Below are 13,419 nucleotides of genomic sequence, written 5' to 3' on the forward strand. Positions count from 1 at the left end.
ACATATGCAGATGTTTGTTTTTCATGCTTGTATATAGTGATACATTTTGCATACTCTTTGGTTTGTATAAATATTATACAATTAAAAGTTAAAGTTATTTATTTAAAGTGAGTGAGACATATTTCCCTTATGTAATGTCTTTTTTCAGCCTTTTATTTTTATCAGAATAGATACATAAGTGGGTTTCTTTTTAAGTTATCTCACTGTTTTAGAAGTAAGCAGAGAATAAAATACAAATAAAACCATTAAGTTTTATTAAGGCATAGTTAATGAAACTACTAATGGTAAGAACAAAAACTAAGCAAATGGGGTATTTTTTAATGATGGAACAACTCAATATAATAAACATTTAAATTCCTCCACAAATTATTGTATTATTTTAATGCAATACTTGTTAAAATCCAGGAAGATTTTTGGGGTTGAGGGAGTTGGCAAATTTATTTTTAAAAATTTACATAAACATACAAAGATCCATACATGAATGTCTAAGACAATTTTGAATAAAATAAAAGGCAAGCCCTATCAAATAATAAAATATATTACAAAGCAATAGGAATAAACAAATCTGTTTATCTCAGCATAGAGATAAACAAATAGGCCAGTAGGACAAGATTGAGAGCCTAGAAACAAACCCATTTCATATGAGAATTGCTAATACAGAAGAGGTAGCATCAGATTTAGTGGGAAAGAACATACATTATCAGTAAATGTTAGGAAAACTGGCTCATTACATGAATAAAAATAAAGTTAGAACTCTTTACTATCTCCAAATAGACTAAAGTCTTAAAAGTGAATAAGTTGGCCCTAACTGATTTGGCTCAGTGGATAAAGCGTCGTCGGCCTGCGGACTGAAGGGTCCCAGGTTCGATTCCGGTCAAGGGCATGTACCTTGGTTGCGGGCACATCCCCAGTGGGGGAGTGTGCAGGATGCAGCTGATGGATGTTTCTCTCTCATTGATGTTTCTAACTCTCTATCCCTCTCCCTTCCTCTCTGTAAAAAATCAATAAAATATATTTTTAAAAAGTGAATAAGTTAAAACAGAAGAAAATATAAATGAATAACCTCAAGACAGTAAAGGATTTCTAAAACAAGACTTCAAAAAGTGCAATCGTTAAAGAGAAAAATTAATAGTTGTGACTACATTAAAATTAAAGATGTGTCTTCAGTGAAGGCCGCAACTGACAAAGCTCACCGAGAAGTGACAGGCGGGGCAAAGACATTTGCAACTTTTACAACCGATCAAGAATTAATGCCTATAATAGACAAGGAATCTCTGCCCATCAACAGGTTAAAGACAGAAAGAGTAGTATAAAAAAGAAAAAACTGGCAAAAGTTATGAATAACTGGTGTACAGAGAAGGAAATCTGAATGAGTAATAGATGTAGGAAGAAATGCTGAACTTCATTATTAGAAAAATGTACGCTAACACAATAATGATGTAGCATTTTAAATTCATCACATTGGTAAAAATTATAAACCCAGGTAATAGCAGTGCTAGCAGGGTTATGGGTAAGTGACAAGCCCCATTGACTGAAATTAAATTGGTCCAATTATTTTGAGAGTAATATCTCAGTTGAGCTAAAAATTGTAGACCTACCATTTGAGCCTCATACAGAAGTATACTAAATATACTGTCTCTGTCCACATCAGGAGAAGCCTAGAATGCCTGGAGCATTGCCGTATCCAAGAGGAATGCCGCATTCATAGACTGGTCGCACTCTGTCAGCATAAGAGCGCCAACTGAGCTGTCCAGGGTTTGACCGCCACAGCGGCCTCCACACCACTCCCCACCGCTGTATCCTTAGCGTGTGCCAGGCTCCTTGCCCAAATGTTCAGACTACCCTCTGTGCCTCACTGTCAGCAGCCCAACTCTCCTCTTACCAGTCACTGCTTCGGTCCCTGCTGACCTGGTCAATTGAACACAAACCCACCTGCATCATAGTCAAAAAGTTGATAAAATAACACACACACACACACACACACACACACACACACACACACACAACATTTCAGGTTTTTATTTTAGTGAGTTTAAAAGAGAGGAACTGCCCAGCCGGTGTGGCTCAGTGGTTGAGTGTCAACCTATGAACCAGGAGTTCACAGTTCGATTCCTAGTCAGGCCACGTGCCCAGGTTGCGGGCTTAATCCCCAGGAGGAGGCATGCAGGAGGCAGTCGCTCAATGATTCTCTCTTGCCCTCAACCTTCCTCTCTGAAATCAATAAAAAAAATTTCTTTTAAAGAGAGGAACTGAGCCATAGCCAGTTTGGCTCAGTGGATAGATAGAGCGTCAGCCTGCGAATCGAAAGGTCCCCGGTTCAATTCCGGTCAAGGGAACATGCCCAGGTTGTGGGCTCGATTCCCAGTGGGAGATTTGCAGGAGGCAGCCGATCCATGATTCTCTCTTATCATGGATGTTTCTCTCTCTCTCTCCCTCTTCCTTCTTCTCTGAAATCAATAAAAATATATTTTTAAAAAAGAGATCATATATTTTAAAAAAAGAGAGAGAGAGGAACCGAATGAGAGAAGAGACAGAAAAGAACAATGAAAAGGTGAACAAAAATGAGAGACAAGAGGAAGAAAATGAGAACACAGCAGTAGAATGTGAGCCCATGGAGGTGTTCTTTTAATCCATTTTGTACGCTAACTCCAGTGCCACGCTAGTGCCTGGTTCACAGGAAGTGGCTCGGCAGGTATCTGTCGAATGAATTAATGACCAAGTGCCGACATACAGAGACACACACCTTCGGATCCATCTTGTGGCCTTTCAGACTTGCAACTGAAACATGTTAAATTACTTTACAACTCTGAGTGTAAGTGATCAGCATGCTATCTGTGCTGAGCTCCTTCAATTTTAGACAAGAAAATATGTAGCTGCAATTATTTCTCTAAATGTAGCTTTTCTTTTTCAGACTTTCCCAGTCTAATGCATCAGTTTGACTCCTTGTCTTGTCTTCACTATTCTTTGTGGATTTCCTTAGTTCCATCTCCAGATGTGCACCCTTTCAGATAAGCTGTAAAGGCCCTCGCCTGACCCTGTCTCTGCCTGGATTTGGGAACAAGATAAATGTAACTTTTAAGTTAACTATATTTTTAAACGGATAAGAACAGATACTACACTTGATCTTAGCCAAAAGGCCAGGAAGCAATAAACTAACTGTATTTTTAAGTGTCATAAATTCTTTTTTTAAAATCTTCACTTGATTTTTTTCAAGAGAGAGGGAAAGGGGGCGAGAGGGAGAAAGAGGGGGAAAAAAGGAGAGAGAAAAGAAAAGAAACAACACATCGATTGGTTGTCTCCCGCACACATCCCGGACCTTCTGGACAATGAGTCACACTGGCCAGGGCTTAAACATCATAAATTTTAAATATCTAGCCTGCTTACCTCAGAACAGGGAATGAGGGTTTCAAATTGTTCGTGAAGTTCCAGTAGCTGAATTAATTCTGCATGCTTTTTGGCCTTTTCTGTAATTAAGTTAATGTACTTTTCAGGGTTTTCTGCAAATGAATATGCCGCATCTCTGGTATTGAAAGTGTAATATTTTTCTTTATATTTCAAAATTCCAATTGCTTGATTTCCTGAAAGTTAAGAAAAGGAACTGAATGGGCTATGAAATATTAAGTTGATTCTGTGCTTGTAATATACCCATAGAAACATTTCCTATATACTGCATTTTTAACATATCACTTATGTTTTTATTTTGCTAATAAAGTAAGTAATCTTGCAGTATATATTTTATTAAATTACAGTTTCTCTGAAATTCATATTAAGTTAATTAATTTTATATGCTTTTATTTTAAAGCATGATTTAATAGAAAAATATTTCACTATCTAGATACAAGGTGTTTAAAAATCTCTTAAGAGAAGCCAATTGCCTGGCAGGTTTCACAAATCTCTTTCAACTAAACTAACTACCATATAATCATTGTTTAAAAATAATTCTGTAAGAACTGCAAACATGGGACCTCTTTTTCAAAATGTACGTTTGCATGTTAGAAAGTATTTCCCACTGTGAACAGATACCACCTAAAATATGGATTATTAAATATCCACCTAGTTTGTGGGAGTTACATAGAAAGCACAATCTGTCTTACTTATTTGTTCTTTCATTTAGTCGACAAATAGCTACTGGCCCTGCTCTTGGCACTGAGGATACAGAAGAAAACAAACTCCCCACTCTCACCAAATCAACAATTATACCCTCGGCCAGAGAGTGACCAGTGCTACAGAAAACAAACAAACAAACAAAAAAACAACCACAAAACCTAAGTAAAGCAGGTTAAACACATAGTAATAGGAAAGCGGACGAGGTTGACATCTTCCATTGGGTGATCAGGGAAGACTCAATAAAATAAGCAGCAGTATACGTAGCTACGTGGCAGGTGCAGCTTTCCAAGGAGAGAGCATAGCAAGGGCAAAGGCTCTGAGGCGAAAACGAGCTTAGCACGTTCAAGAATAGCTAGAAGGCCAGTGGGGCCGGAGTAGTGAGCAAGGGCAAGCGGGGCAGCAGCGAAGTCGGTGAGGTCATCGGAAAAGGACCACGACTGGGGAGCCACAGTGTCCGCGCGGGGTTGACCTCTGGTGGTCTGCAGGACCGAACCGAGGCAGGGAGGTGCCACAGAATTCCTCTGAGGCGGTGCCGGTTGCTGCTGCCCAGAGAATAATGCCGCGAGTAGAAGTACTACTGTAGTAGACAGACATAGAGCAGTCAGGACTGGCTCACTCAGAGAGGATTCTAAAACCCAAGCCCCACAAGCTCCCCACTTTTCCACTTTCCCTCTTTCTTAGAATCATAGTGTGCAGAAGCTGGCAGGGACCAACCAGGCCTCCTACCTAGTCGGTCCTTCTCCTTTTCCGGACTTGGAAACCGGGGTCCACAGAAAGCATGAGATTTGCTGAAGGCTACGCAGTCCACTAATGGCACAACTGGGACTAGAAACCAGACTTCTGAATCCCAGCCCATAGCTCTTCAACCTCATCAAGCGACCCCTGTCGCTCCACACACCCATGTTTCCTTTCGTGTTTGTGTCTCTCCTGACTCGAGGAAGAAAAGGAGGGAGGGAGGGAGGGAGGGAGGGAAACAGAAGGAAAGCTAAGGAGAAAAGAGAAGAAGCCATCTTTCTGCATGAATTCCATTGCTCTACTTCACGGATCTTGAATGTTTTCTCCCCAGTATCGATGACGCTCACAGGGGTCTCAGAAAACTATTTTCTCAGTTCCCCATGGCCAACCTTCTGTTAATCCCATTGTGAAAAATCCAATACCATAGAAATGAGTCCATTGGTGTGCTCTCTAGCCTGTATATGCACAACCCCAATAATTATTTGTAAACAAGTAATACCCACCTGTGAAATATAACAAAAGAAATAAAAAAGAAGAAAAGGAAGGAGGAGCTTAATGGTATAAGGGAAATAAGACACAATCTTGTCAAACTGTTTCCATTCTAGTCCTAGCCAACATCTTGTTATCCCAAACTCACACAGGACTTTTTGGATAATAACTTATTCCATCTCAATTCCTGATTTACTGTTTGTTTTAGAAGGTCTAGTAACATCAAGATAAATTTTACTTGAAAAGAAACTGGCCATTTCCTTAGTGGTATCTGCCTTATACAGAAATCCTGATCTATGGTAGTGGAATGTAAAATGACAAAGAGTATTTTAAAATAAAATATCAATAAAATCAGTGTTTCTCTTTCACGTAATTACTTTGGAGGAGGATGCATGTCAGTGATGTCATGTGACATTTCTACAATCCATCACCGGACACGTGAGTCAGCCCCTATTGATAATGCGGCAGCATCCATACTTTATTATGTACACATTCAATTACTGATCACGCGAGTCATAATTTCATGTTTATGTCCATCTACCAGATTACACTGTGAGTACATCAGAGAGGAACGTGTTGTCTAGGACAGCTTTGTAACTCCTTTCTGAGTTCGCCATCAGATCCCATAAAGATTTAAAAAGTGAACAAGTGCCAATGACAGCACTTCATTTAAAGAAAGAAAAGGAAGGAAGCGGGAGCAATACTATTTCCAGTGGTACCTGGGAGGAGAAGCCCATCTGTCGTAGCCAATGTGTAACCACAAAACCCCCGGTACTGAATTAACAACTTATCAAAATTTGCTGTTGTTTCTGGGAAAAGCCATTGTTGTCTCTTGAATTCCATTGGATGTACTCTTTCTCCTACAATGAAAGAGGAGGACAAGAAAAACTTTATTCAACGAGAAGACCAAACAACCCAAGGAAATGGGCAGAAGGAACGCTGCTATGCGACTGCAACAGAGATGCATCAACTTCACTCAAGAGGCTGCAGCTCTTTACACCAGGCGGCAAACGCTTACATAGTAGGACTAGTGCTTCTTGAATCAGGTGAGACTATTCTGAACAGAAAGAGTCAAGGAAATATCTTTTTGTAGCTTCATTTTCATAACAAGGTGTACAATTTTTGTTTTTTATACTTTTAAATATTCTTCCCAGTGTTGGTTAGCTAACCTACTTCCATTTGATAAGCAAATTGACTATTTTTACACAAATAAAAACGTGCCTTTGTAAAAGATTGATACCCAAGATTCTTAGCTGTCGTGATCCTACCACACTTCTGTGTCTGGCTCTATATCCAAAGATCAGATGCCACACATGACCTCGTGGCTACAACGAGAAGTAAATTCATACTTTGGAGAAAATAAGCCTTCCCTCTTTATTTCCCGATATGCCTGAAAGCCGTGAACAGTTATGACATGTGCCAAGTGTCAAGTGAGTTCTTTCAGAAGAAAACTGGGTCTGGCTAGTGTGGCTCAGTGATTGAGCATCGACCCAAGAACCAGGAGGTCGCTGGTTCGATTCTCAGTCAGGGCACATGTCCAGGTTGCAGGTTCAATCCTCAGTAAGGGTGTGCAGGAGGCAGCTGATGGATGAGGTCCTCTTTCATCGATGTTTCTATCTCTATCCCTCTCCCTTCCCCTCTCTTTAAAAATCAATATATATATATATATATTAAAGAACATGTGGTCTCCCAATTCACTGGAGCAGTATCTTGAGAGTGTTCTAGTGGGTACAAAGTTCTGACCTATGGTGGGAAACACATGTCTAAATCTAAATTGCAAGTGAACTGTCTTGCCGATATGGTTGAGTTTAATATTTACTATTGAAGTGGCTGTACCTTTTTAATTTAATTTAGTAATTGCATAGATATGCTGTTTTAATAAAAATAAAATCAGTAAGAAAAGCTTTAACTGGAAGCATGCCTTTGAGTCTCTCGGATCTTGTTTTCAGATTTTATGTGTTCTAATAGTTTAAGAATGAAACTGCTGATTCATTTTCATTTTCCACTTTACAAAAATAGAATTTGAAAAGGAAATTTGGAGAGTAAATTATCTAATTTCATTTTCTGGAAAATCTTTCTTTTCAGGCAACAACTCAAATCCCAGGCTCTATTTTGGCATTTCTCATGAATTTTAAATTGTCTTTAGGGTAGGAAGGACCAAAAAAGTAAAGAGAAGTTTATTGATAAAGACAGTCTTTCAAGAATCAATGCATCTCTTAAAGGGTTTAAAATAAGTTCAATAAATTTTACAAAGATAAAATCTATTAATTTATAAATTTCAACCTCAATTTGAGATAGGTATATGGCAAATAGCACTCCAATAAATGAAACCTAATTTGCAACAAATATAGCAAGAATTAATATCCTTTTCTACTGCAAATCAATAATGAAAATCACTAAAACTAGAAGAGAAACATGTAAGCACAGAAAAATCATTGTTAACCTAAACACTAACCATGACATTAGGAGTGGTTATTGCTGAATAGTAAGATACCCAGTTTGCATATTTTTGTTTTCCAAATTCTCGATATGAAAAATTACCTTACAATCAAGAAAGATGTTTAATACCTTATAAGAAAGATATAATATGAAAAAATTAAAACAAAAGAGTGACTTTATTCCAGAGGTGATTTTAAGAGGAAGAGGAAATAATAGATTATTTCTATTACCCATGTGTTCTTTCAGTCGAAACATGTCCGTTTTCACAGTTACTTCATCAAGAAGATCTTGTATTACTCTTTCAGGAAACAGTTCATGAGTGCCCAGAAAGCGCTCAAGGTTAGCGGTTAAATTAGTGAGTATTCCAATCAAAACAGTTTCATCCTGAAAGCCAGTCCACACATTGGAAAGTGCAATGAAGATGGGCTGAGGAAGAGAAAATAAAAGTTCAAAATGTAATTGTTTAATTCAATTATAATCACGGTAGTCTTGAAACTAAATACAAATTGTAAAGAAATTATTCCTTAAGACAAATAAAAGTCTCATGAAGTTAAACAACAGAATCTAAATAGAAAGTGGACTCATAAATTATGAGAAAATAAACTGGTATTTTATTTGAAAGCATTTTATTTTGGTGTGATTATTATAACATTAATTTACTCAAAAACAAAAACAAAAACAAACAAACAAACAAAAAAACCAACAACACAAAAACCAAACACACACATTTGATCACCTGGCTCTATTTCCAAATAGCAGACACCACCAATGACCTTGTGGCTACCACTGGGACTAAAAGCACACTCGGGAGAAAACAAACCTTTCCTCTTCTTCCCTGACATGCATGAAAGCAGAAAGATTTATGGTGCTTCACCTCAAAAGGTCAAAGGGAAAATAACTTCATTTGTATTTTTTTTTAAAAAGCTAACTCTGACACATGATTAGATTTATCTGTCTCAACATGATTCAAAAGAACATGTAAAGTCTAGCAATATATCTTGGGGCATGTCTTGTAAGCTGCAAGTTAAAGATTTTTAGGTCAGTGAGACAAAATATTTGTATTAAAGATCACAGACTTATAGAACAAACAAAAAGCTATTCAGGCTCAAATTATAAGTGAAACAACTTAGCCTTTGGCTTCTTAGTTTTTAAAACCAAATATTGGGAATGATTATAGAAAATTATCAAAGCCCCAAAGTGCTCTATAAAACACTGCATTTGCATCTTCTACCTCCTTGGGGCTACCAGATTTGTCCATAAGATGGTGCAAATAATCAGAAAAGTCAGCATAATTTGCAGGTCTGGTCATAAAAGCGGTTATTATTTGTCTTTTCAGAAAAGTCACAAGTTGCATCACTTCTTTGTTGAAGGCAGTTAGAAACCAGTTACTGTGAACACATTTTCAATACTATATTATGGATTATTTTTGTTGCCACAGCCAATACTGATAGTATGGTTGTCATTACATACTAGAGGCCCGGTGCACGAGATTTGTGCACTGGGTGTGTGTATGGCGGGGGGGCGGGGGAGGGGGTCGGGGGAGGGGTTTCTCTCAGCCTAGCCTGTGCCCTCTCACAGTCCAGGACCCCTCGGGGATGTCCACCTGCCAACAGTCAGACATCCCTCTCGCAGTCCAAGGCTCTCACATTCCGGGACCCCTCGCTCCTTACCGCCCGCCTCCAGCTGAGGCAGGAGAGGCTCCCGCCACTGCCACCACTGCGTCACCAGCCATGAGCCCGGCTTCTGGCTGAGCAGCGCTTCCCCTCTGGGAGCCCACTGACCACCAGGGGACAGCTCCTGTGTTGAGCATCTGCCCCCTGGTGGTCAGTGCACATCATAGCGACCAGTCATTCCGCTGTTCAGTCAAATTGCATATTACACTTTTATTATATAGAATAGCTGTATTTTCTTCAGCAGCAAATGCCTACCAAGAGAGTTCTGTCATCCAATGTATACTATTACTACAAAATTACCAAAAAGAACAGAATCAACTTGTATGAAACCAATATTAAATTTTTAGTAATTAAATACAGGGTAGGGCGAAAGTAGCAGTTTTGAGTACACGAAACACAGTTTATCCTTGTATTATTATTTATTAATTATTGTATTCTTTTCCATATGAACAAGTGTAAACCTACTTTTGCTCCACCCTGTATAATCTTAATTACTTCTGACTCCGTTTTATAGGACCCAAACCATATTCATCCTTCAAGAAGGTCAAAGTTGATGACAGATACTTACAAAGACTTGTGACGTTGGGACAGCCGTTTTGGACTTTACAGTCATTATTAATTGTTCAAGTAGGGCTCCTAACTGCTTTGTCAGCAATTCCACTTCTTGAGCACAACTAATTATTTCTGACTGTGAAGACAACATAATTTGCATTAATATTTTTATAATTTCACCTCAAAAATCGTATGTGTTTTAAGCCCCATCTGCCCTCTGAAGGTCAGCCCACTGACGGGGATTCTCTGCTCCGTGGCTTCCCCGACACCAGGAACAGTGCTGGCATATGGACAGTGCTCTACAAATTGTTGGTGGATGGGTCAACCTCCTGAAACACAATGGCTATACTTTTTCTCAAATGTATACTGAGTTCCTGAGAAATGGATCCTATGGCACGGCTTTGCATAACTGTTATTTTCAGTGATAAAATTAATGAGGTGTTCTTCTAAACACTATTTTGATATCCTTAAAAATCTCAGTATTGACAGAAAAATAATATATATCTGATACAATTATAGTAATATGAAAATAGGTGCTGAATGCTAAGTCTGAAATAATTGCTAGCATTTATTCTTACTATGTACTAAAACCATATTAAATACATAAGTACAAAAAGGAATACGTACAAATAAGAAAACCAAGGTATAGAAAGGAAGTAAATTGCCCAAGAATATCCAGCGAATAAGAGGTAGAATCATGATTCTACCCCAGACCATCAGCGTGCAGAGCCCAGCTCTTACCCATTATACCGTCCTGCCTAAGATGCCATCAGAAATGGCAGTGGTATGGGTCTACCGGTACAGTGTAAAAGAGTGACATTTACTTGAAGTGAAAAAAGCACATTTGAGTTTTTAAACATCTGTACCTATTTTTTAATTAAAAAAACCATTTACTTCACAAAAATATCTAATATTACTGTATTTCAACTAATTAAAAATTTTTTTGTTAATCCTCACCCAAGTACATTTTCCATTGATTTTTAGAGAGAGTGGAGGAGAGGGCAAGAGATAGAAGCATCGATGTATGATAGACACATTGATTAGTTGCCTCCCACAGGCACCCCAACCAGGAAGGACCGGGGCCAGAGATCAAACCCGAAACCCTTCAGTCCGCAGGCTGATGCTCTATCCACTGACCCAAACCGTCTAGGGCCAACTAATGAAATTTTTTATTCAAAAATGTAACATGCATCCTGTTTTAATTTTACCCTTACGGCTCTTTAAGTATCTTCCTTCCTCTTGCTTCATTCTCCCATATCATATTATCTATCCTATCTAATGGGTCTCTTGTCTAATCCCCCAGAAAATTACTTTCCTAGATGTTAGCTCTGTTTTAGGAATCAAATATGAAAATGCAGTCCTTGAAGTCTTTTCAGATTTGTGCAACAGCAAACAAGAAACAGAAATAAATATGCGTATGTCCTCCAAATCAAAACTTATATCCAATACATAACACTTCTTAAACCCTACAATTGAAGATACTCTAGACCAGTGGTCGGCAAACTGTGGCCCTCGAGCCGCATGCGGCTCTTTGGCCCCTTGAGTGTGGCTCTTCCACAAAATACCACGTGCAGGCGCAAACATACAGTGCGATTGAAACTTCGTGGCCCATGTGCAGAAGTCGGTATTTTGTGGAAGAGCCACACTCAAGGGGCCAAAGAGCCACATGTGGCTCTCGAGCCGCAGTTTGCCGACCACTGCTCTAGGCCAATGGTTCTCAACCTTGGCTGCACATTGGAATCACCTGGGATTTTGTTTTATAAAATCCTGATTTCTGGGCCTCATCCTCCGGAAATTCTGTTTCTTTGTTATGGGGTGGGGCCACAACATTAGTAACAAAGAAACAGAATTTCTGGAGGATGAGGCCCAGAAATCAGGATGTTAAAAAGATTCCCAGATGATTCTAATGTGCAGCCAAGGTTGAGATCCACTGCTCTAGACCTTCTTCCCATGTATGTTTGTAGGGTCCATTCACAGAGTAGGGATGCAGAACTTCTTGATTTTTCCTGATAATGCCTTAGAACAATCACTCTGTTGACATTTTATCAAAAAGAGCTCATTTACAACCATGTAGAGGTTTACGTTGTAAAGTTATTCCTCACAAATAAATGAAAAGATATTCTGTGTTTCTGTATTGGAAGAATTGATATTATTAAAATGCCCATACTTCCCAAAGCAATATACAGATTTAATGCAATCTCTCTCAAAATTCCAATGACATTTGTCATAAATGTAGAACAAACAATCCTAAAATTTGTGAAACCACAAAATACCCCAAACAGTCAAAACAGACTTGAAAATAAGATCACAAGTGGAAGGACCATGCTTCCTGATTTCAAACTATATTATTATTATTTGAGCTATAGTAATCACAGTAGTATGGTATTGGCATAAAAACAGACACATAGATTAATGGAGCAGAAGAGAGCCCAGAAATAAACCATGTATATACAGTCAATTAATTTACAACAAAGGAGGGAAGAATAAACAATGGGGGAAAGGAATGGTGTTGGGGAAACTGGACAGATACACGCAAAAGAATGAAAATGGACCACTATCTTACATCATTCACAAAAACCAACTCAAAAAAGATTAAAGACTTGAAGTAAGACATGAAACCATAAAACTCCTAGAGGAAAAATAGGCAGACAGCTCCTTAACGTCAGTCTTAATGATTAGTTTTTGGTTTTGACACCAAAAGCAAAGGCAAGAAAAGCAAAACTAAACATGTGAGACTACATCAAACTAAAAAGCTTCCCCACAGCAAAAGAAATCACCAACAAAATGAAAAGGCAACCTACCAAAGAGAGAAATTTGCAAATCATTTTTCTGATAAGGAATGAATATCCAAAATACATAACAAACTCATACAATTCAATAGAAAAAACACAATCCAATCTAAAAAAATTAGCATGGGATCTGAAAAGACATTTTTCCAAAGAAGACATACAGATGACCAACAGGCACCTGAAAAGTACTCTACATCACTAATCATCAGGGAAATGCAAATCAAAACCACAAAGAGAGATCACCTCTCACCTGTCAGAATGAATGGCAAGAGGTAAATATTGGCAAGAATGTAGAGAAAATGTGCGCTGCTGATGGGGATGTAAACTGGTGCAGCCACTATGGGAAACAGCATGGAGGTTCTTCAAAAGTAAAAAACAGAACTACCAGCCCTGGCTGGTGTGGCGCAATTGGTTGGACTTTGTCCCATGCACAAAAAGATTGCCTGTCCGATGATTCCTGGTCAGGGCATATGCCTGGGTTGCGGGCTCCATCCTGGGTAGGGGGCATGCAGAAGGCATTCAGGAGATCAATGTTTCACTCTCACATCAATGTTTCTCGCCCTCTCCCTTCCTTTCTGTCTAAAAATCAATTTAAAAAATAGAATTACCGGTAGACCAAGATGGCAGCATAGGTA

The 13,419-nt window shown here is 38.6% G+C and overlaps 1 protein-coding gene and 1 pseudogene across 6 annotated transcripts in view; both read right to left on the reverse strand.

Annotated features, from left to right (window-relative positions):
* The window catches only part of CFAP206 (cilia and flagella associated protein 206), a 51,802-nt gene that overhangs the window by 6,649 nt on the left and 31,734 nt on the right, over positions 1–13,419 (reverse strand). For all 6 annotated transcript variants that reach the window (XM_070418127.1, XM_070418125.1, XM_070418123.1 and 3 more), the window contains exons 8-11: positions 10,012–10,131; positions 8,001–8,196; positions 6,051–6,191; positions 3,385–3,578 (exon numbers count right to left, since the gene is read on the reverse strand). In XM_070418127.1, coding sequence (XP_070274228.1) covers positions 3,385–3,578; positions 6,051–6,191; positions 8,001–8,196; positions 10,012–10,131 — 651 coding nt within the window. The remainder of the gene's footprint in view (positions 1–3,384; positions 3,579–6,050; positions 6,192–8,000; positions 8,197–10,011; positions 10,132–13,419) is intronic.
* Positions 3,047–3,149, reverse strand: LOC139013416 (U2 spliceosomal RNA; annotated as a pseudogene).

Source organism: Myotis yumanensis, unplaced genomic scaffold (assembly GCF_028538775.1).
Source record: "Myotis yumanensis isolate MYYU_CA2020_CCGP unplaced genomic scaffold, mMyoYum1.0.hap1 SCAF_6, whole genome shotgun sequence".
NCBI classification, from domain to species: domain Eukaryota; kingdom Metazoa; phylum Chordata; class Mammalia; order Chiroptera; family Vespertilionidae; genus Myotis; species Myotis yumanensis.